At 40.7% G+C, this 24,235-nt stretch overlaps 2 protein-coding genes across 6 annotated transcripts in view; both read right to left on the bottom strand.

The window, feature by feature from the left end:
* Nucleotides 1-2,007: 2,007 nt before the first annotated feature.
* Nucleotides 2,008-8,686, bottom strand: rab41 (RAB41, member RAS oncogene family). 4 transcript variants are annotated; one of them, XM_030794487.1, is made up of 8 exons: nucleotides 8,547-8,686; nucleotides 7,374-7,432; nucleotides 6,976-7,029; nucleotides 6,472-6,577; nucleotides 5,068-5,179; nucleotides 4,530-4,623; nucleotides 3,266-3,332; nucleotides 2,008-3,029 (listed from the first exon to the last, which is right to left on the bottom strand). In XM_030794487.1, exons 1-8 carry the CDS (start codon nucleotides 8,623-8,625, stop codon nucleotides 2,965-2,967), a joined length of 636 nt encoding a protein of 211 aa, XP_030650347.1. In that variant the 5' UTR covers nucleotides 8,626-8,686; the 3' UTR covers nucleotides 2,008-2,964. The 4 variants fall into 4 exon arrangements, with proteins under 4 accessions (XP_030650347.1, XP_030650348.1, XP_030650350.1 ...); XM_030794488.1 differs by lacking the exon at nucleotides 4,530-4,623 and adding an exon at nucleotides 4,072-4,165; XM_030794490.1 differs by lacking the exons at nucleotides 4,530-4,623; nucleotides 6,472-6,577 and adding exons at nucleotides 4,072-4,165; nucleotides 5,703-5,808.
* A 2,894-nt stretch (nucleotides 8,687-11,580) lies between these two features.
* The window catches only part of septin6 (septin 6), a 16,994-nt gene continuing 4,339 nt past the window's right edge, over nucleotides 11,581-24,235 (bottom strand). Inside the window, exons 3-10 of one of the 2 annotated variants that reach the window (XM_030764813.1) lie at nucleotides 22,955-23,150; nucleotides 21,683-21,869; nucleotides 19,876-20,037; nucleotides 18,786-18,882; nucleotides 16,809-16,977; nucleotides 16,449-16,581; nucleotides 16,155-16,345; nucleotides 11,581-11,605 (exon numbers count right to left, since the gene is read on the bottom strand). In XM_030764813.1, coding sequence (XP_030620673.1) covers nucleotides 11,581-11,605; nucleotides 16,155-16,345; nucleotides 16,449-16,581; nucleotides 16,809-16,977; nucleotides 18,786-18,882; nucleotides 19,876-20,037; nucleotides 21,683-21,869; nucleotides 22,955-23,150 — 1,160 coding nt within the window. Of the gene's footprint in view, nucleotides 11,606-13,341; nucleotides 13,447-16,154; nucleotides 16,346-16,448; nucleotides 16,582-16,808; nucleotides 16,978-18,785; nucleotides 18,883-19,875; nucleotides 20,038-21,682; nucleotides 21,870-22,954; nucleotides 23,151-24,235 lie in introns of those variants that run through there. The other variant, XM_030764812.1, reaches the window with a different exon arrangement.

The following is a 24,235-nucleotide window of genomic DNA, read 5'->3' as shown; positions in this document are numbered from 1 at the left end:
GCGAGGTTTCCTTATTATACCCGCCGATCAGCATTTCAAGCTCGACTGGATTTTTGTCATGACTACCTGTCTTGAGTGCGGCAACTGGTCTCTACTTCCGGAACCAAGACAGGTGTATGTAGGTGCACGCATGTGCCTTGAAGAGGTAAGCTATTTGTAAAATAGCGGAAGCATGGGCAGGGCGCTTAAAAATTAAACCTTACTCGGTGATTTGCAACTTTTTAAGTATCTTGTGGAACGCCTGATCCTGATAATGATGATGACGATGACACTCCTACGCGACTTAGGCGCTATTTCAAGGTGTGTCCGGACAGTCCATTCCTGATAGTAATGATGTCACTGTCTCCTTTGGCTTGTGTCTTAAATGCACAATGGATCCTCGGAAAAGGTCCACATAATCAATTCACGTGTTTCAGTGACAGTCTTGCTAACGACACCGCCTTTGAGTGACCGAAACTAATCACCCTACGTTGTCGCTAACAGTATTTGTTTTCACAGTCCATTTATGTACCTCCTGTTATTATTCATTTTTACACGAAACTGGTATTTATTTTCTGATTTGCAATTGCGGAGGCGATGGTTTCAAGACTAGATTATTTTATGGTTCAAAACGTATTTACTTATAATTTAAATGATATTACCTATTCAGTATCGAAGGTTTCAGCTATTGTGATCTCCGCACAATTCCTTTATGTTTGAATGGTTCTAACAAAAGCCGGATTTGTATAACTACTATTACACTTTCACGTAACCTAAACTCAGCGTGGCGTGAAATAAAATCGTGTTTAGCTCTTACTAGTTTGTTACAAAAAAATTATCAGAACAATCACATTCGCAAAATAAGCATTCCATTCACGTATTTGGTGAAATATCTTTATTTCATGTGATACACTTCTGTGTTTCTTTTTAACCTTCCTTTTTTTTCTTTTTTACAGCAGATAATAATACATTTTTTTTTCACACAAACTTTGCTAAACACTAGTAGACAGCAAATTTCAAATAGACACACTTCAGAATAGCACAAAGCCGAGTATTCAGTCAGTGACAAGTAATAAGAGAGCTGTTTAGGTTTGTTCGTGGCCTAATTAATGAACCGTTTTCACATTATGTAAAATGTTAACATTTTAAAACGAGCTACAGCTGAAAGGTATGTGTGCTGTTGGTAAAACACATAGTTGCGTGATGCCCTGTGCTGAGGAAACAACGTGAGCTTTCAATCAACTATGAATACAGCCAAGTGACACTGACTATACAAGTGGGAGAGAGAAGTCATAATTAGTGTGACCATAGCAACAAGACATAACTAGGCCTTTGTGATACAGTATCCAAGTCCAGGCAGAAACATAAACAATAAATTAACTGCTTATTTTCCTGTGTTGGCAAGTGCCATTTTGGTGAAGCATACTTTTTTTTTTCTCCTGTCGTAATGTGATTAGAATAAATAAACTGACACGTTTTTAAAACCAACAGTCTGATACAAGCAACAGCAACATATGTTAATATACTCCTAAACATGTTTTTCTCTATGCTCAAGCATTTGCAGCAAAATACAAAACTCCAAGTATCTGCCGAACAAAGAAACTCTTGCAGGTCAACAAAAGCCAGCAGGCCTCTTCTAAAAGTTCATCACTGTGGCTCGATGCTGTGCGCCCTGTGCACAGAAGGACAAAATAATAATAATAATAATAAAAATAAAAGAAAAAAAAAAACCCCAAGGCCTTTTCGTGTTCTACCATCATCAGATAGCACATGCCAATACTACAAAGAGGGTATACCCCAAAAAGAGAGAAGACAAAGCAAAACAGTGTGAGGGAGAGCAAAGAGATGTTCTACCTCTTAGTGTGACTGAACAATATCAAGAGGAGACCTGCTTCTAGGCCTCATGTGTAAGATCGGATTTTTTTTATGCGGCATGTTAGTATTACTATTTAGCATTTCAGTTTTATAAATCAAGGTTAGGTTTATTCACTAATATGGACTGACACCCCCCTCCCCCCCCCCAATAAGGTACATCCTATCCCCTAAAGATCTAAAACAGGGAAGGTCAGCTTGTAGAAGCTCATCTCCAAGCAAACTACTCCCAAGTCCTATTTTTGGCCCATTAGTGAAACTGAGGACCTTTCATTCTGACTGGTCCCTCACACCATAAACAGGATAGCACTGACAACAATGTAAAGTTTGTTAAAGTTCAGGTGACGTCACTACTGGGATCTAGAAGTGTTCCCTTTGTTCAGTATTTAAGATTTTTTTTTGTATCAGTTTTATATCATAAGAAAAGAACTACTGACCAAGTTTCATGAATAAAGAGCATAAATAAAATAACTAATCAGTAAATTTTTTTTCCTTTTTTTTTTTTTTTTAGTCTCTTAATACATAATGATTTCTAGTTCTCCCTTGCTGCCTCTCCACTGAAATCAAAAAGCAAGGCATCAAGACATGACAACCTTGACCTTACAATTATATCATCTGAAACAAAATGACTTTACAACGACAAGGTGTGACAGCACTGATGCTCCAAGAAAAGTGTCAGAACCCGAGAGCAGTGAGCCATGTCTGTAGTGCTAGATTATGCCATGCAGTTGAAATAGATGGAGAATCTGAGCAAATCGAACAATTTCAGCGATTCATTAATTAACCTATGCTTTCAATTCACTGTTTGGGTTTGTTTTTTTGTTTTGTTTTGTTTTTAATATATTTTAATATATATGTATCTTTCGATAATCTGTTTTAATACAGAGTAATAGCACATCCACACGGTTACTTCAAAAAGTCACTGAGTCGAGGGGAAGGGAGAGAGAGAGAGAGAGCGAGAGAGAGAGACAGAGACAGAGAGAGAGAGAGAGAGAAGAGTCTCCAGCCCATGGCACAGGGCCATGCGTGGAGCGAGTGGCCACTGAGAGACAAGCTGTTGGTGGGGAGGAGGAGGCAAGACTGGTGGGTGGTGGGAGGGGTCTGAGGTGATCACTAGCATGAGCAGCTGCTCTCCGTCACTGGCAGCTCTGGTGGCTTCTCCAGTTTAATGTCAATCACTGAGAAGGGGACATTAAGGAAAAAATGCAGCCATTGTCGTTAAGCTCGACTAAGTCAAAATATCCACGCTGAACTTATTATTGTTCACACATTTGACCTAATTTGACCCCCCCTAAAAAAAAGAGTTCTCAAATGGAAATGAAGTGAGTGAACCTCTGAAAGCCTGGATCATGTTAAAATGGTAAATGAATAACTAATTACACTTTAAAGCAAATGGCATGATAATAAAGGATACTGTCCTCTTTGCTCTTCTCTGGTGTGCTATCCATCCCGGGTAAGGCTGCAGCCACACGGCGGAACAGCTGTCGAGGTGACAGGAATGGTTTATATTTTCCACATAAAATCTCTTCATTCAGCAAGAGTAACAAACAAATTTTTAAACAAATATGAAATATGAAAATGTGGCACTGACACAGACTGTGAACTGACATTACAATAATGTGACATAACTGCATTCTTGGTACATTCATTATTCCATGTCATTGCCAAAAGAAGCGCTGGCACAGGTAGGAAAAATATGCGTAGAGAGAAAAGCAACGTAAAGCAAGTGGCTACTTTGAATTACAAAGTGTGACCGCGTGAGAAAGTTAAGATGGTGCTTACAAAAAAAAAAAAAAAAAAAAGTACTCCTAAGACCAATAATTAAACTTCAAAACTAAAAACTACTGCAGCTATCATAGAATTATCACTGGCAATAACTCACTTGCGTACAAAAGAAAGTCAGTAACACACACACACACAAAAAGGGATGCAATACAAGCAAATACTACACATGAATACAAAAAGAAATGATACAACTGACAGTGATCAAAAGAAAAAAAAAAAAAAAGGAGCAGTCCACAGAAGAGTACCTCAGAAACACCTGTGGAATTGAAACAAGGGGGAAGATAAAAGGGCAGGCGCTATTCACACAGAGCAAGGCTTTAGAGTGATATGGAGAGGGGAGGGGAGGGGAGGGTGTAGTGGGGGATCGCGGCGAGAGGTACTGGGAGAACGAGGGCACATGGGACCGGCCTTTCCTCGCGTCACAGAGATGTCTACCTGTTTGACATTGTAGCCAGTCTTTGCGCTGGTTTCAATGAACATGACATTCAGTTCCTTCGCCCTCTGTTCACCCTCCTCCGTGGTAATCTGTCTGCTCGGGCCAGAGCAGCGCCAAGTGGACAGACAAGACAGACAGACATAGGGGAAAGAAGAAGGAAAGGGAAAAAAAAAAAAACAAACAAAAGCCAAGAAGAGGAAGGAAGGAAAAAAAAAAAAAAGAGGACAGAGAAAACAGAAAGCTCAGATTCCAAGTAATAACAGAGAAGAGAGGTTTTAGTATTTTGATCAGGACCCTTTTAGCGGCTGGAAAGACAGAAATCAGCGGTTTCGCTCAGAAAGGACATCGCTTGTTGCTAAAACCACAACAGCGCCAAGTTAACTATTTGAAGGTGCAGCGTGGATTAAGCGCTGAAGAGAGAGCATCAGCACCCTTGCGGTGACATACTGAGACCCACCTGTTTAACGTTATAGCCAGCTTTGGCGCTGGTCTCTATGTACATCACATTGAGCTCCCGAGCTTTCTTCTCTGCAGCCTCTACCGAGACTTGCCTGCCATTGTCCGGGTTTGTGGAGATTGTCAAATCAAAAATGGAGATGAAGAAACAGAACAGGGATATAAAAAAAAAAATCAAATTTTAAAATGAAAAAAAAAACAACAACAACAACAAAAAAAAATAAAGACAAGGTCCAAACAGAAATTTCACAACAGCGGGTAAATCAATAAGGAAACATAACACAAACCTTAAGATGAAAAGTACATTAAAAAATGAAAAGGAAAACAAAAAAAGTCTAAAACACAGTATGAAAAAAAAATGTATCAAGAGGGATGAGAAACTAAATACAAAAATGGCAGGGGAAGGAAAGCCTTTCTAGTTACAGGCAGGGTCAAGAGACTCTTCATCCAATTCGCACCAACCAGTGTCTCTTACATCCAAGCATCTCCTCAGTATTGTCTATACATACTCAGTAGGCTATTTGTTGACATTACAATACCTTTTATCAGCCAAATCTGTTTTGTTGCCAACCAGCATGATGATGACATCACTTCCTCTCTCTGTTCTAACATCGTCTATCCACTTTGAGGTTTGCTGGAAGGAATTCAGATCTGAGGGAAAGACACGCAGACATTTCTGAGCCTGTACCCCTTTGGACAGAGCAGATTCCACTCAATGTTTCAACAGACTGGTTTGGACAGATAAAGGCTGTGATCATTTCAGAGTGAAATTTTGCTTTGCATGTGAAATGATCAGTCATTTTTGCATTCGCTGCACACAAAAGGCATGCTCTTTGAAAAAAAAAAAACTAGAACAAAGTCAGCAGACTGTTAGTGAGGAAAGTTAATAAAAACAGTAGAAAGAGGTCCAGCTGAAATTTTTCTTAAACATGAAGGACACGCTATCTCAAACATCCCAACAAAACAGTCTCTTTGTGTTAATGTGAAAACCATTTTAACACCATATCCCCAACCTTACAAAAATACACAGAACATATAATCCCATAGCTGTACAACTAATGCGCGTGGCCATGAACCTAGTGTTTGCACAATGCTAACAGTCCCTTTTGCGGGGAGGGGGGGGGGGGGGGGGGCACATTTCTTTGCTAAGTCAACGAGTGAGGCTCTGACTCACTGGTGATGTCATAAACCACCACAGCAATGGTGGAGTCGCGGATGTAGCTGGGGATGAGGCTACGGAAGCGCTCCTGCCCTGCAGTGTCCCACAGCTGCAGCCGAACCTGAGGATCCAGCCGTAGGCACGGAGACGAGAGAAAGGAGAGGAACGGAGGAGGAGAAAAACAGACAACGGCACAGACGTGAAGAGGTCGTAAAAAAGGGTGCGAGAGAGCAAGCAGAGAGAGAGAGAGAGAGAAAAAAAACACACAAATCACCAACCTTCCAGGAATAAAGGAAATGCAACCCAATAAAAGCGCAACCAGCCACCGGGCAGGCAAAACTAATATGTAATAATAATTCTTTATGTATCCGCTGGTAAAGGTATAACGGTTTCAAGTCGTAGGTGCTGAAACATTTATTGTAAACGAACGAGTTATGAAAGACCTTTATTTGATTGCATTTCCCTGTCCCTGCTCCTAGGAGAGCTGCTTGAGGAGTAGCATTCAGTGAGCAAAGACACTGTTGGACACACCTTTTTTCATTCATCCAGAAGACTGTAACTGCCTTCGTGCCGATTTTGGCCTCAAATTTGAGAGTCAAATGATATGACATTGGTTAGCCTGGAAAAACGGTCCTGTCAAAATGTTTTGACTGTAAAACCACACGAATTCAGTGTGATCCAACATTAGTGGTGAAGCTTCAAGAATGGCCACTCAACCTGGCAGCTCCAAGCTTTACCCCCACCATGCGCTAAGGGCAACGGGGTGGGGGCAACAGCTACCTACTTGCTATGTCATAGACCACCACAGCAGCTGCTGAGTCACGGATGTAACTGGGGATGAGGCTGCGGAAGCGTTCCTGCCCGGCAGTGTCCCACAGCTGTAGCCGAATCTGTGGCCGTCCATGCAGGCACAAGAAGCATGGGCAACGATTCGGCATCCAGCCATGAAAGACGGGGGGGTGGGGGGGGGTGGAGGTGATGGCATGGACAAAGACATAACCAAACTTAAAATGGAGAACGAAAACAATTGACAATGCACTAATGGTAAACTTAGGAGAAGAAGTATGGAAAACTGAGGCATGCACAAAATGGAGAAATGAAAACTACACATTTTTTTTTTTTTTAAATATGATGCACGGTGAAGTATTCTAATGGACATGGAAAAACTACAGTCATGACACTACTCTTCAGCAGAAAGTAAGCTGATGTGAAAGTGCCTATTTGGACAATCGTTAAGGTGAAAGCTAAATCAAAGACAGTGGTTAGCTATGATCAATATGCGGCCTACCGTGCGATCTTCCAAGTACATGGTCTTTGATAGAAAGTCTATACCAATTGTGGCCTAGGGAAAAAGACAGCACAATGTATACTCTAAGATGTACATCAACACGATTAAAAAAAAACTGGTCTCTCCAGTGTGCCAACTGCACTGACCATCCCACTACATCCAAGCAAAAATCTTGATCTCTGAGCTTAAGGCACTGTGGATGTCTGCCAACAGGCAAAATTCGATAAAACAGAATGTAGCTATGGGCCACATTCCCTGATATTGTACCTCTATATACTGGTAAAATTTAAGTGTCTCGATTTGATGTTAACAACAACTAATTGACTGGAGAATGATACTACACTTTCTTGGCACGTTTGCCAATTTAAACGTTCAACTGACAGCAACGGTTAGCTTACCTGGTAGGTGTTATCAAAACTATCATACATGAACCTGGTGATGAGCGAGGTCTTCCCCACTGTGAAGAAACAGAACAACGACCTGTATTGCTACGTGTTTTTTTTTTTTTTTTCTAAGCCATGTCACTTGCAAAAACATGAAATAATGGGCCTCAGGTGTTCAGGTTAGCTACTAAGTGATGAAACTAGCCATCCAATGACGACGCTGCTGCACTGACAGCGCTGAGTTGGCAACATGGGTGGTGCCACTATCCTTTCATACAAAAAAGAAACAAGATATGAAACTAAAAACAAACTGTGGAAGGGATATGAATTTAAAAGCCGTATCTAATAGCATATTACTTGAACGTCACCCTTGATGTTTGCAGCAGCGAAAATAAGGCCCTAGATTTCAAACTGATGTCACCGACTACGCCGACTTTAACATGCTGGGTCTTTGGCTAAAATTTGTTTTGTTAGCTCAGCTAGCACATACACAGCTGGCGGCCAGGATGCTAGCCAGCCTAACACGTTCTATTTATGTTCCTTTTGTGATACCTGATAGAAGGAAAGCCTTAAAAACTACAGGGGTAATGTAGTCTACAGACAATGACTGCTGATAAGGCTTAATAGTGTGAATTATCGTGAACTTACTCAGGGACAAGCCACGGGGCTCTGAGACAGCAATCCGGCAACATTAGCCAAGATAACTAGCTAGCTTAGCCGTCCGATTTTCTAAAAATGCCGTGTTAGCTCTGTAGACAGGGTCCCGCATTAGAAGTACTTTCAAGCGACTGAACGATTTGGAACACTTTACTGTATGGTGTTGGGTTACATCTAATTTCTTGACACAAGAGCAAAATATTAGCTAACTGATTTCAATCACTGAATACTATTCTACTAGCTTTCTAGCTGGTTAGGTGCAAGCTTGTACCTGCATTACGTGGCTGACATTTACGTCAGCTAGTTAGCCATAATTCTATGCCATAATCAATATCTAACGTTAAAACAACATTATACGACTTGGCTTTTGATAAACACGTAGTTTTATCTGCTTTCCTGCGTATAAGTCTCTAATTTCATATGACATTGTTTGGGCCTTCCATTATCTATAAGCATCCCTAACTCGGCCTGTCCATCGGTTTCCCTCTTTTCATGTCACATGAAATATAAATACAGCCTGCAATTACTTACCGCTCTGCTCACCCAAGAACACAAGCTTAAACTTCCGAAGAGGATTACCAAACTCTCCGCCACCGGTAGTAGTGGACATATTTATTTAACGAAACGGACAACAGCTATTGAAATTCTTTTGCCAGACCAGGCGAAGGGCAATGTTCTGTCTGTGCTGTTTTGCTTCCTGAGCGAGTTAGCGCCACATAGAGGCCACGGAGGAGGACACACAGAATAGCCAAAAGAAATCACATGTTTATTCTTCTTGGTGAGGCAGTGTAGGAGTTATACAAGAAACAAACACTGAGGCATTTCTACAGTGCACTTAAATATTGAGTCAGTATTTATGAGCTAAATATAATAAATTTGGGTATCTCTATCCCAGCCCCACTCTGTGACAGGTAACAGACACTCCAGCGCCCACGTGTGGTTAGATGACGTTTCATAAAATAGTGTGTAAAGGACCTTAGAATGGCCAGGGAACTCTTACGTCTGGTAGCACATCATACAAATCTTCAGCTTAATTAACTGTCATACTTCGAATACTGTACTAGTCCATAAAACAGACGTAACTGATTTGAAGTATGGCACTGAGCACAGTTTTCATTTTTGTGGTCGAAGTGACATTCAAATTGTTATAGGCTACTTGTCACTTCAGTGATGATGTAACACTCATGTAATTATGAAGAACTGCGGAACGATCAAGGCTTTGTTCATGTCTAATTGTGCTGTATTTATGACAGGGAAAACATAATTGGATTTTTGTAACCGTAGCAACACTTGTTACGGAAAGTGCAGAACGAACAGCATATACAGATGCTTACCAATGGACAGTGATATCACAAAGACATTATTTCTTTTGCTGTAATTTTATTGAAAATGTACACCAATGGAGTCTTACAACAATTAAATATTTCACAATTTTATGGTATGAGAGGGAATGGGAGAATTGACAGGGTGGGGAAAAAAATGGCAGATGGTAGAAAAATGTATTATTAGTCATGACAACCAAAATTGTTTTGACATAGAAAATCACTTCCTGACACTTCTTTTTTTTTCATTAATACAACTTTCCACTTCAATACACAAAATAGATCCTTATAAATAATATATATGCATGAATATCTGTATCTGGCATTTGTTTTTTTAAATGATCAAATTGTCTATCTAGATGTAATATTTGGCAAATGGGCACTGAAATCAGAGCAAATTTAACTGCATACTACGACAGGAATAAATACACAATAAAAACAAAAGAAGGCCTGCATCAAAGAACTTTTGATGTAAATGCTGAATGAAGCAAACAACTTGACTTAAATACAAAGTAAAGACCCTTAAAAGTTGTTGAAAACGTCATTCTATTTTTTTTTTTTTTTTTTTAAATGTCGAAAAGACCATGCAAACTTCATACAACATTGCCAAAAAATACACCATCATTTGAGAGGGGTTACGAATGTGACCTGTGTAGCATCTAATATATGTTTCTCTATTCATTTTTCTGAAAACCATTACGATATAATCAGAAATGACTGCAGTTCAAACAACATTTATATGTAGATGTGATCTTGTTCAGTGATTTCAAGCACTAAAATTTTAATTTATTGACTATTTTTCTTTTTGATGGTAGGCATAAAACGCTACTCTATAACCAAGGAACATGCATCCATGTTTTCTTTGGGTTTTCTTTACATATCACAGCCAGTAAGTCATTATTTTCAAGTCTTGCGAAATAAATTGAAATGTATTTAATTGTGGACTTACACTTAGTTTCACATCCTCTCAGTTCAAATGGGAATTCATACTGAACATCATACAATTGAAACAAAAATAGGGAAACATCTACACTATCCCTCGCATCACTGAAAACTCATCTTTTCAAGGGTATATATATATATTAATTCACACACTTAAGAGAGAACTCCAGATAATTTCAATGCAAATATAAAAAGTTATAACTTAATCAACTTGCAAAACAAACGAAAAAAAAAAAAAAAACGTTAAAAAGCTTATTTTTCATTAACTCACGCTCTTCTAAATCGTCTTCACTTCACTGTAATACCAGAACTTTGTTTCTGAACACTCACTATGACAGAACTGTAAATCTTACTGAAGGACCATTAGGACATGCCCTAATTGGGAAGCAGATCTTAAGCTTGTTGTGAAAAAAAAGAAAACTGAGTATAGTCTACATAAGGCCATGTTCAATAGAGCAGACAGTATGGAATCTGGAAAAATGTTTTAAAAGGTGACGAAATTACAGAAACAGTAAGAGGGAATGGGTGTTTAGTTCTTGTGGAAGTTGCAAGTTCCTCTCTTCAAAACAGGCGGCCAAGACAGATTTAAAAGAAGCTAGGGAAAGAGAAAGAGACACAAAGGCAGATTAGCAGAGGAGCATCAAGCAGCCAGTCTGAGCAACAGGGCATAGAGGAGGACACGGTTCAAAAAGGGAGCAATAAGAAATTGTCGCTTCATTTTTCTGCTGGAGATTAAAAGCACAGAATGTTTTGAGCAGGCAGGAAGCCATTGTGCCAGTGTCTTGTTAGTAAGTGTATACAAGAGAAGCTTTTTGCAAAAAGGAAAGAATGAAAGATAACTGATTTCATATTCACAACTAAAAATGGTGTTTTGGTGTTTAAATATCTAGCTGGTAGGCACCGTTGACTTAAAATATATTTTAAACACTCAGAAATAAATAGTATGACTGCTATTGATCAAGGCAGTCCATATTGGGATTTACTGAGAGCATGTAATTTATCTTCTAAAATAAGCCTGTATGTTCAATAAAGCACAACATTAGCATTTGAGCAAATTAGTCACGTACAGCATTACAAAATGGTGCTCAGTTAATAAGCACAGGCCATAAGCAGGAGACAAGATTTAGTAACACAATACACAAACAACATTAGTTAGAGCTGCAATGAAAACTCCCCATGTAATCATCTCACCCCCCCCCTCCCCCACCCCTGAGGTCCACACTGCCTCCCTCAGCCTTTGGGTACCCGTCACCCATAAGCCACAGGCCTGGTCCCTGAACAAAGTCATGAGGGTGGTGGAATTACTCAGTGCAGAGCCAGGGATTACTGCAAAGGAAAGTAAATATACACATAGCCATGAGCAGGGAGACTGTAGGGAAAGGAGGCATATCACACACACACACACACACACACACATAATAGCTTTAGCCGTTCCTTCAGTTGCCCATTGAGACAGAGACCAGACAAAAGACTGACAGGTATACCCATGTCACCTCAACACCCCACAAAACCACTGAAATAGAAAAAGGGTACCAACTTCCATTAGTTATTTAGGAAAGACAGTGCCAGTGGCATCTGAGATAAACACATATTTTAAGAAATGGTACCTTTCATTCAAAAATAGAAAACTCGTGAATCATCTGCAAATTGGAAACACAGGTGTTGTAAAAGTTGCTTCAGAAACAGGAGCTGCTGGTAGCTGGAATAAATATCTTTCAAATAAAGAATCATTCATCAAATGAGGGTAATGTATAAATATATCTCTTTGCACATGGAGGTAGCATTTCATGGAGGTAGCATTTCATGGAGTTCAGACAAGAAGGAGTTTTTCAATGAGGCTTCTTCACAAAGCTTTGTAAAACATAATTCAACGTAAACTTCCCCGACTGACAGCTAAGGATGTCCAAATTTACACCTTTTTATCCAATTCTCTGTTTGTGTTATGGGGTAGATATATTGTTTTAGAATGTCACTGGTAAAATGAACAAAATCCCTGTTTTAAATCTCATCAAACATATTACTTCTTATTTCTCGCACATATTCAGCATAGCATCACATTTCAGCTTAGAAAAGAAAAATAAAAGAAATCTAAAACATGTTGTACACAATAACTTTAGTCACAATTAATATTTTGGGTGAAAGTTGCCATTTATTTTTTACGTTTGGATATCAGAAAACCTTTTGTGTACACCAATACAAGTGCAATATTCGACCCCTACACAATTATTATTTTTGTCTCAAATGTAGAAAAAGCAATTTTTTTTATCATTGTGAGGAAAAATAAAATAAATTGTATTTGTTCTAAAAAAGGATTTGGGAACATACAAATGATTTAAGCTGAAATGTGCCAAAGTGAAAGCTAGCCTAATACAAGTGTGCTTTGGAATGTTCATAAAAAGATACTGAGGTATAGTAGGAAAACAAACAGAATTAATAAAACATGCATCAGGCAAAATGAGACCAACCATCATCAACAACAACAACAACAACATAAGAATTCATCAGAATTATGCAGTTTGGAGTTAAGTAAACGTGATTTCACCATTTCGTCTGGCTGCAAAGTCATTCAGTGCCGTGCTGATGAATCCACTTCATAAAATTACTGTACTGATAAAATTACTGTATCAGTAATTTTATCAGTAATTTTAGAAGGACTAGAGGGAGGTATGTTCTACTGGTTGGTACATGCTACATCAGATGAGGTTTAAAACAACAACACGCCGGTCATCAAGGACCAACCACTTCTGATGCTAGGTCTCATTCCAGCCTGGTGACACTCTCTTGCTTGCCACAGCAGTAGTCATACATGTTAATATTAAAGCACACCCTCAAGTCATGCAAAACACATCAATATTATCTTAAACAACAAGAACAACAATAACAAAAAAAAAAATTAAAATTAAAAAAAAAAAGGCAGCTTCAGAAAAGAGAAAACACTGGCTTGTAAAAATTGTATGAAATAAAGGAGTGTTGGAGAAAGAATGCATTTGAGTCTAGGATTCCGTTCTCATTTGCATTCCTTCCGCAGCATGGGGGGGGGGGGCATCTATGAAACTGGGGGTAAAAAAGGGGGAGAGGAGGGTAACAAGGAACAGCATGGCTCAGGAGGGGTGGAAGAGAATTCATTCACAGCTGGTTGGGAGAGCACTTTCTACAGGAATCCTGAACTGGAAATGAGAAAGAAGGAGGATTATTCTTCTCTACAGGTTACAGTCTATTAAATTAATTTACAAACACACACACAAAAGAAAAAAAACAAAACAGGAAAGAAAAAAAGCACATCCATGTTAGTGATGTTATGCAGTGAATGTATTCAGAGTGTGTAGAGACAATGGGACAAAGCCAATGAAAAAGCATTTAGAGCCCTCTGAGAAATTAAACTAAATACAAACTTAAAGTTTAAACCTCCAAAGTTGAGATGGTCATCTCAACGTGTACAATTAATAAAGCTATTGTTGCCGCTATTGGGGAAACCCACGTTTTTGACATCAGGTATGCTGAGCTGCAGATCTATCTTATTCAGTGCTATGAACAAGGCCTAAGGCCTTAAAGAGAAGTGATGTTTAAATCACCTATCTGTCTAATAATTATGTCTGTTTCTCGGTTGCTCACTGGAGAACAATAATATTCACACGCTAGTGATGGACAGGCATTGCAACATCCACCACCTTTTCTTCTCTCCCCCTTTCCCCTCTCTGATAAATCAATATGTAATAACTTAACGCAGACACAATTGGTTATTATATGGAGATAAGGACAGGGATTGTTCCCGGTGAATGTTATTTTAAGGACCAGTGGCACACCGCTGGGTCCCAGCTGCGAGAGCTTGGTACTGAATAGACTTTTGTGTGGACTCACAGAAGGGCTGGAGACCAACACAAGAGCAGATTGTTGTCAATTCAGAGGGCAGATGGGGAAACATATCAAGTAAGGAGGAGGAGGTGGTGTAATAAACTCTGACCCTGATGCTTGGGACATGATATCTACTGTTTCTTTGGTCACAATGTTCTCAGAGAGTCTCAGGCCTGGACGGAAAAATGCATTTTTTCCCCCCCCAAATAAAATAGTGTTTAGCCTGTGTACACCAGACTACAGCTGAATACATTAACTTGAATTAACCAGTGCATTTGTCATTGGCTTTGGAAGCCTTACCATTGTAAGGTGGCTCATGCCTCATGCTGCATGCAGGTGAGGAATTAACTGGAAAAAAAACAGCATGGATGTGACGTGTGTGACACATGCTAAGACCCAGATGTCTTCCAGATGCTACGGCTAAGTTACATGCCATTTCAGACAACAACGATTACACATGTCCTACTCAAGTCTTTTGATTACTGAGGAAAACTGCTGAGAGGATTTGAATGATTTACAGATAAAGAAACAACACACACACAACAACAACAACAACAACAACAATAATAATAATAATAATAATAATAATAATAATAATAATAATAATAATAATAATCTATGTTTAAAAGAAACTATAGTATTTCATCAGTAACTTATAGACTTGAATAGAATAGTGATGAATGGTGTGCAGCCGCTTGTTAAATATTCTGTGGAAAGTTCTGGGAGGACAATAAAAAGGGTCAGTGAGAGGAATGAAGAGAGAATATTGGAGAGGGAGAAGAAGAAAGACAGAAAAAAAAACCTTCTCAGTGCAATTGTCTTCTTCCTTAGTTATGGTCTGGTGTGTGGGGCCAGATCAGCTTGAATACACAACCACGAGTGATTACAAACAGGATGACAACCCCTCTTTCACTTTTCTCAGAAGTTTCAGCATGTACCTAATCCTTAACTAAAAACTCTCGCATAGAGGCAGTGCTGGATGAAAACGCAGCCCAATAGTGTTGCACAGACAGGGATGAGTACGTTTCAGAGTGCCCTGTCTGTCTGGTGATCCAAAATATTGTGTCTATCTTCAATTTACGGATTAGTTCAGTTTTTACTGTTTAGTGTTTTCTGTTTAGTACTGTTTAGTATTTTCTTGATCAGACAAGAGAATAAACAATACACTTTATGAAGTCAAAAACAAAATAGCACAGTGAGAAGTTTCTGAAAATTGGGCTTAGTAAATAAAAATTGTTTACATATTTGGATGAGCAATGTTTTTAATTAAACATTTGCTTAATTATATGCTTTTAACTGTATATAAACATAATTAACTGACTCTTAGCCAACACAGTGAAACTAAAATTATTAACATGTCTTTGCTGAAAACCAACCCCACACTAACCCTGCAGTGCTTGGTAAAAGAGGACATTCGTCTGCTGAAACACCTAATTAAAGAATGGTCCTCTGATGCCTCTATCCAGTCCAGACTCATTAAAACACCATTAATGCCAGTCACTGTTGTCTAGTGGTAATCCATTTAACATACGTCACAGCGCTGGATGGGGTTACCGGGACACACACAAAACCACTGTGCTCAGAGCACTCAAATAACAGTTAAAAGGGCAAAATGAAAGCACTCATTAATAATCACTATATCTGTGTTTATGTCTTGGGATTGAAATATGCAAAATGAGAGTGCTTAAAATCAATCTACTCTATGTTTACCTCGGAATAATCACACAGTTTAGCCACACCATATATATCATAACATTCCTGAAGGTTTATGGAAAGTTACATAGCTAGGCAATAAATTCAAATGGTCACAGAGGTCACGATGAAGAAACAGTTAGCTCAACTAGAAACTCAGTGGCAACACAGCACTTTGATGGCAGCTCTTGTTAATGTGGTCTACGGTTAAAACTCAGAATTCACTCTAACTTCTTGTAGTTGGTTGTTGAGCTTCAGTTCCGTGAGCTTTCAAAGATGTTTCTGAGTGAGGAAGAGCCAAGAAGAAGAACGGACAGAGGGAAGTACTTACTTTTTCCTCTCTTTATCCCTCTTGAGTGTGGTGGAGCCCCCTGCCTGCTGAGCCTGGGATTGCAGGAGCTCAGCAGCCGTCTTCTTCTGCTTAAACACATTCAGCTCATCATCCAGAGCCTTCTTCTTGTCCTCCAGTTTCTTCTTTTCATCCTGGTGCAGCTTCTTGAGACGGTCAAACTTTTCATGGAGCTGCAAGCGAAGGGGGGCGGGGGGGGGGGGACAAAGACTCAGTGTACTCATGCCCACGTAATGAGATAAATGCTAATTCATTCCAAATCCGACACACACTCACTTCTTTCTCTGCCTCTTTCAGCTCTGCTTCCTTCTCCTTGACTCTCTGGACAAACATCTGCCTCATCTCCTCCTCTTTCTTCTGCAGCTCACCCATGAACTCATTTCTCTTGGCCTCGTATGTCTCCTGGAGACTAGGAGAGAGGGTGAGAAAACATGAGGTGTTTACACACCGAAGACAATGACGACGGCATAATGTGACAAGATTATTGGTTTGGAAGCCATCCAAACTGTGGTGACATTGAAGGCGCTCACGCTGAAGGTGTCTCTGAAAAGCGGCCTCAAAGCTAAAAAAAAAAAAGGCCCTAATAAGGACGGCTAAAAATAAAGCTAAAAATGCCAAGCAGACAGAGCTGCTTACCTGAAAGGTTTGCTGTCGGGATCCGTGTCTTTGAAGCCCATCTCCTCCAGTTTACAGCGTCGGTACAGCTCGTAGTGACGGGTGTGTGTCTGCTCCCGCAGGTCCTCCATGTTCACCCTGATCAGCATCTCTCTCAGTTTCACAAAGTCACAGTGGCTCTCGTTCTCCACTGTCAAACACACAGCAGGACGCAACTCATACACTTCAAACCGAATTTCATCATACATCAACATATCATCAATACAAAAAACAAAGCCTTATCATTTAAAAAAAAAAATTAAGACAGAACACATCGTTTTTGCACCAAAGAAAGTTATTAGGAAGGAATTAGAAAGGAATTAGGAAGCTCTGCGTTTTGTTCTCCATCCATCTGGGCTATCTTGTCTCAGTGTGGAAGTATTTTCACATGTACCATGGGGATTTTAAATTATAGCCACAATTATCAGAGTTTATGCTTCTCTTCTATTCATTTACCGCTCTTTCTTCACATACACCTTAATGTAATTGAACTGTACACTGCACTCTTTTCAAAATAAAACACATGGTCAAATAATGGGTCTGGTAAGATGAATGAGCCGGTAGAACACTGTTTTCATCTAAGAAGAACAGAAACATGTGGGTGTCAAGCACTAGAAAACGTTACAACAGCTACAACGAGCACGATAATGTAACTATGCAGTCCGCAACGTAAGAGAAAAGAAAAAAAAAGTTTTCCTTGTTTAAAAGAACATTTTTCTTTCAATGTCAAATGTGTGTTCAACAGTTTATTTCTGCTAGACCAAGCCAGCACTGCCAAAGCATTAACATCGATCTGAGATCCACTCAGCTGCACCCACTGCACTCTGTTACTCTGGGGTTTTTCTTTTGGGGGGGTTGGGGGGTTGCCTGGATAAGGTTTAGGCAGTGACTGTAATTTAAGTTTTTTTGGTCAACACACTAGAAAAAACAACTTCGTTATAGCTCTACTGGCATTCATTTCATGAGTGAACACTGTAAGTTCATTTAAACTAATCAGAACATCTCACAATATCACCATTCAGCTTAAATAATTGGTTGTTTTTCCTCAACTGTTATTCTAAACTGCAAAGGGCTTAATTTAAACTACTCCCTTTGGGCCAACACTCTGTGTCCTGGGATTCAAACCGCAATGCACGCACGCATGTACACACACACACACACACACACACACACACACACACACACGCACACACACAAACACAAGCACACACAGTACTACAAACATCCAGTGAGCCATACATTTTCTCAACCAGGTCAACTTCACAGCAAACTAAATAAAGCAGCCGGCCACATGAGCATACTCGTGGCCTCATGTGCGCAGACAGGCAGCACAGCGTCACACACAATGCCTGGGGACACCACTGTTGCATTTGCGCTCCACGGAGCCCGTACTTGAGTACCTACCCCCAACAAGAGAGCTTCATTCAGGGGGGAGGGGAACAAGATGAGGGCCTGGTGCTTACAAAGCGTCATTCGAATGACTGATGAATCCTAAGTGATGTGATGCATGTTAAACACTATTAGCATCACAGTTTAAAATGCAAAGAGACTGAGAGGACTTGACAAACCGGTTAAAATATCACTACATCTGGTCATCACTAAGTCCTGTGTCGTTTTATGGACCTTCTACATATAAATCTATAAACCTAATCAATATCTCAGTGTGAATGTGGGTAAAATTGTCTAAACGTTACCACTGGCTTGGCACACACGCACATTAAATCCAGCTAAAGGGCTGTGCCACCTAAATCTAGGAGTGGTGCATTGAATGTAGAAGTGGAAGGGTGGTGGGGCTAGGTGAAGATGACATAAACGGTTACAGACTTGACAGGGAGGGGCTGAGTTCCAGCAGTCTCGGAGGAGAGAGACATCAGCATGAACATCCTGAACAAGAGGCCACGGTCAAACGAGAGGAGGATCTCGGTCTCATTTCCTCTAGAAGACGTGACCGGCGCTTACCCTGAACGGTTCCCCACGGGTACTGCCGCGCTTTCACCATCTTGTTCCCAATCTTCACTTCCTCAGTGCTTCCCACCACTGCAAACGGCAAATGCCCCTACGTCGTAAAAAAGCGCAAGAAAAATTATTCCTCCTCAAACAGACACAGATACACACACACACACACACACACAGAGAAACATAAATGCATTCTCTTCCATGTGAGAAGTGAGGATGTAAACGCAAGAGGAGAATGTTGGCGTGATACACTGGTTAGCACTCTTAAACTTTAGTTATTACAGAGGTTCAGTGCGTGAAACACTCAAAGTCATTTTCATGAATATACTTTACGGGAACACTTCAGAGTGTCAATTCAGTGACTGAAAATCTTCAGAAACAGACATTACATCACCATCTCACAGGGACGACACTGACGGTCAAGACTGCCCTCGCAAAAACCACGGAAGAGATACGAAGAGACTTCCTACTCTGAAGAGGCAGCTGGTGAGATTACTGCCAAAATGGCACGCACATGCACCGCCCTGCTGGGTGGGATTGTTAACATATCATTTCATAAATCGCAGCCCTTAGGATTTTACGACCTTGAGCGTGGACCGGTGGAGCTACGGGAACGGGCGCCTGTGAGTAATCGGCCGGTTCTGCCTGAGCGACAGAATATGAATTTGCATTCGTTTACTGGTCTCTGCACTCTGCAGGGATTTGCTGGTTAGCTCAAGGACCTTTCCCACAGATGACACTTCCTGAAATGAAAGCGTTCACTCGTTCCGCGTTCCTGTCTGTGTTTCGCCGCTGTTTCCTGACAGCCACCAGAATGAGACGAGGCTGACCCGGGTCCAGATGGACTCAGTCCAGCTTTAACCACTTACTTTTGTCACACAAAATGTCAAGTGTGGCCCCTCAAAGATGGTGTACATAAGCAAAATGTAAATCAAAAGATGACACAGCACAGCTGGTACTGACTTACAGAAACGCTGACATTTCTTTCATAAAAAAAACTGCTGTACTATGAATACATCACTTTCCAGCAACATTTCAAATATGGCTTTGAGCGATACATAAATATATATTCTTTTCAGACTTGGTTCCTTACATTCATGGTGGAGTTGATCTCGGCAACTGTCTCATCGTCCGTGGGGAACTGGTAGATCTGGACACCGTTGCTGACCAGTTCACTGGTGATTTTAATTTTGAACTTGGTGAGTTCACTTTTGGAGATGGCATCTGATTTGGCAATGATGGGAATAATGTTTACCTGTGGAGAACAGGAGTCAGTGGTTACCATAACAGATCTGAGCTCACATAATATAATCAATGTTAAAAGCCTCTACAATACCGAATGAACATTTTTCGAAATTCAACTAGTCTTTCAACTAACAGTACCATAACATGAAATTGACACAATCATACAGATACATTTCAAAAGATCTTATCACAGCCCGTGGTTGTACTAAGTTAATAAATCAAAAATCTTGCGTGTAAACTAAAACTGGCTAAGTTTACACTGGCAGCTTTGGCTTAGCGCATCTGGCTCGTGCCTACAGTATATTTAGGGATAAAGTCAATGTGGTAAATTGTACATCTGTGTAAACAAGTCCAAATAGTTGTCTGTCCATAGAGAAACAGAGACCTGGAAGTGCCACTGTGGGTATATGCCAACTTTCCAGCCCCTTTCCCTGACCTTGCTAAGGCCATTAAATGTGAATGTAAGCATCTTAAGATGAGCTGGGAACATCTGGCCCCGTGAAGATATAAATAGACTTAGAGACCTCTTACTGCCTTTCCGAGCCTCAGTGAACATAGAGACTTACAAGAAAACATTCTACCACCAGCACCAGGACACTAGGTTTTTAAATTTGTCTTCCTTATCTTCATGGAGAAACACTTCAGCAGCGTTTGTGATTTCAGGGAATGCTTCCTTTTTGACTGAACAATCTCAGTTAATATGGAGGACGCAACATCTTCAAGGACTGTACCAAGATCGCATAACCAATCAGCGACCATCTTTACCGCATTAAATTAATCACTACACATTGCTCAGGAATTCAGAAAATAAGCTTCCGCTTGAGATGCATGTTATAAACCGGCTCTACAACGTCCACCCACCAGTCCACTTCCAAAGATAGAAACTACGCCATTTTGAGTGTTAGGAATGGTGAATACCAGATGGAGGAGTGTGTGAAATGACAGAGCTGAAGGTTAAACAAACACACATCCTACACCCATAGCCCAGAGCCACTGACAGACCTCCAGCCTCACAGAGTCATTTCACACAATGCCTGCCTATATCTCCACCAACCAGCGCTAACAGAACTGCTTCACTTATTTGCTGTTCACATCCAATGAAAATGGACCACTTCTGCCTTGTGGCTTTCCATTAACCATTACGGGCTACACATTAAAAAAAACTAAAAAATCAGGAAAGGATGTTTTGCCACCAGAATGCAGTAACGATCTGACTTGGCTCTGTGAGTGCGAGTGGGCGTTTGATTGGGGTCTGGTGAAGGGTTATATGAGGTTGTGAGTAGGCACAGCTGCTCTGCTAAGAGAGAGGCTTTTGTTTGGGGGGGGGGGGGGGGAGTCTTGGCAAACAGAGGCCCAAGTCGAAAGCTGGCGAGAAAAGAGGGTGGAGGCGGCGACTGCAATATTACTGCTATAACATACACTGACACCTGTATCGTATCGTTCCACTGTCAATAATTCCTATGTAACTTAAAACCAACAGAATCCAATTACAGATGCCTGACTGATACGGAACTAAATCTAATTGAATCCAATGCACAAAACAGAGTGGACTCCTGTAGAGAAGTCTGCATCTAAGACCAAACCAGACGTACTGGCCAGACGCCGAAAAGTCAACTCTCCCTGACTCTGAAAGCCAACCGTGCAGAGCGACTCACTTTGCTGTCCAGTTTCTTCATGGTGACCAGGTCGAGGGACTTGAGGGAGTGTCCGGTGGGGGCGATGAAGTACAGGCAGGCGTGGACACGCGTGTCATGGTAGCTGTGCAGGGTACGTTTGATCTTCAGCTCCTCCTGGAGGTAGGCCTCAAACTGGGTGTCGATGAACTCCACGATGGATTTGTAACTGCGAGGACAATGAGAGAAGATGGAACAAAAGGCTGCGCAAACGACAATAAAGTACGATCATGGATTACACGTGAGACAAAAAGTAGTGGGTGGGGGAATTCCCAGCAACGTTGCTCCAGGGAGACCTTACAATGTTTCAGGAAAGTTTATCCACCTGAAGCTTTTGTCACGCCAACTCGTTTCATACCGGTACATTTCCAAATTCATATGATGATTTTAACAGCAAAAATAGAAAAACGGGCCTGAACTCATGCGGCCCATTCATTTTGACAACATATGGTGCGACAACAAAAGGACAGAGGAAAGTTGGCTTAGACTCTTATAGCCAGAGGAGGTGTAGCAACAAAAGGCTAGTGCTGGGAATCTTCAGAGAATTCCCGTCTGCAAGTTATTAAATTAATAATGTCAGATGAGACGCAGAGAGCTTTGGGGAAAGACAGATCAGTTTGTGGTAACAGTATCAAAGAAACGCTGGAGCCAAGACAGGAAGTCCACACAGCACATCTGAAAAGCCACTCAGGAACATTCTCCTACACAGCTCAGTTCTATTAGAGATCGATGCTGTAAGAAGGTCATTATTGAGAATGCACTGGTAGTTGTGGAGTTAAAGAACTGGTTTGAAGTTTCGACCAGTCAGAGGGTTCCATAACCAACACATTCCTGTCCTCAGGCATCAAGGGCCTGGGACCAGAGCTTTGACTGATGTCATGACATCACGATTTCTATGAAGGTTCTCAGAGAGCAAACACTGTGGGATTAGATGACAAAGTCTAAGGACTGGGGTGTACATTTTCACACAGTATAAACATTTATTAAACCCTGACACCAATGCCTGAGGTGTTCTGTGAAAATTTTGACAAAGAATCATTTGAACTCTCGCAAACCTGCCTTGCCTGTTCGTTGAGGAGACATGAAAAAAAGGGGCTAATTTCACAAAAAGGAAGAGTTTGCCAATAATCATTCATTATTAAACATGCGCTGTACTTCTTTTGAACTACTCTGATTTGTGGTATACAGGCATCAGAATGAGCAACTAGTCAGAAGACAATGGAAAGATCCTAACCTAAACCCGATTAAGCTCACCTGTCCTCCTTGTTGATCTGGTCTCCAAAACCTACGGTGTTGACGATGGTCAGCTTCAGACGCACGTTGCTCTCCTGGAGCTCGTAAGTGTTGGACTTGAGCTGCACTCCAGGTTGGTTGTGTTGATTAGGCTCACCCTCAAACTTGGTGTTGAACAAAGTGTCCATGAGCGTAGACTTCCCAAGTCCTGTCTCCCCTGAACCACAAAGATATATTTATACTTTTCTTAAATATATATAAATTCTGTACTTCCTCTTGAATGGAACAAGTCAGTCGTTTAACTAGCATTTTTGACATTCCTCCTCATGCAAAGAATCTTGATACATCACGAGAGGTCTGCTCCTCTGAACATTACCGTTTTATTATCATGTAATACAGATTATATTTGCTGCCCTTGAATCCCTCAATCACTATTTAAGTTTAAAAAGTAAAAAAAAAAAAAAAAGGAAATCAGTTTTCACCCAGTCAGTTTCTCAATAATCCTATGTTGTTGCGCTCCTGACAAAAAAGCAGATAAAGTTCTGCCACCAGAATGTTAATTACACGCTGGGCTTATACACTGGCCACTTCTGTGTGAAGAGTCTCTGGCACAGCCTCATTCTCTGGGCCCCTCCGTGCTGCCTCTGGCAGGAGTGAAACTCTTTTATTACAACCAGAAATAAAACTTTATGAAAAGGTGCGTGCTGGGGTTTCTTTTTCCGAGCATTTGAATCAATGAAATCCTTTAATAGGGATTCACAGGAGAACTGCTCCAGTCTGACTCACTGGTCCTCTGATACGTAGCGACTAGCCCGTAGCGAGAGGCCGATCGCTGGATGAATCACGAGACTTTTCCGTCTTGGTGAAATACTCATCTCCCTTTTGACATACGGACCACGGAGACGGCGCTCTACACTCGCGTTGGATGACTTTCAAAAAAAGCAAAAGTGCAATCACTAAAAGAGACAACCCTGCCCTTAGCAAATGCATCCCCTCCCACTTCCTGAGACCACTCGAGGTCAGAGGAAAGAGGATTGTGTGGTCTCCTCTTCACAGTGACTTGGTATGGCTGGACCGTCATTGGAAGAGTCCAAGCCAAGAACAAAGGCATACGGACAATTACGGTATGGATTAACGCTAATTCAAAAACTGTACAAGGATACAAAATCTAACAAAGATGAATTTATAACTCTATTAAATCGTTCACAGAGTCATCAAGATAGGGTTTCTATTCGCTCTTGATGTATACATCCTGAAATTCAAGATGCAGCAAAATGATTTTTCTGACCACTGTGCAGTTTC

The sequence above is a fragment of the Chanos chanos genome, chromosome 2, assembly GCF_902362185.1.
Source record: "Chanos chanos chromosome 2, fChaCha1.1, whole genome shotgun sequence".
NCBI classification, from domain to species: Eukaryota; Metazoa; Chordata; class Actinopteri; order Gonorynchiformes; family Chanidae; genus Chanos; species Chanos chanos.
The sequence above is the reverse complement of the archived record's forward strand: the minus strand, read 5'-3'. Positions and strand labels throughout refer to the sequence as shown.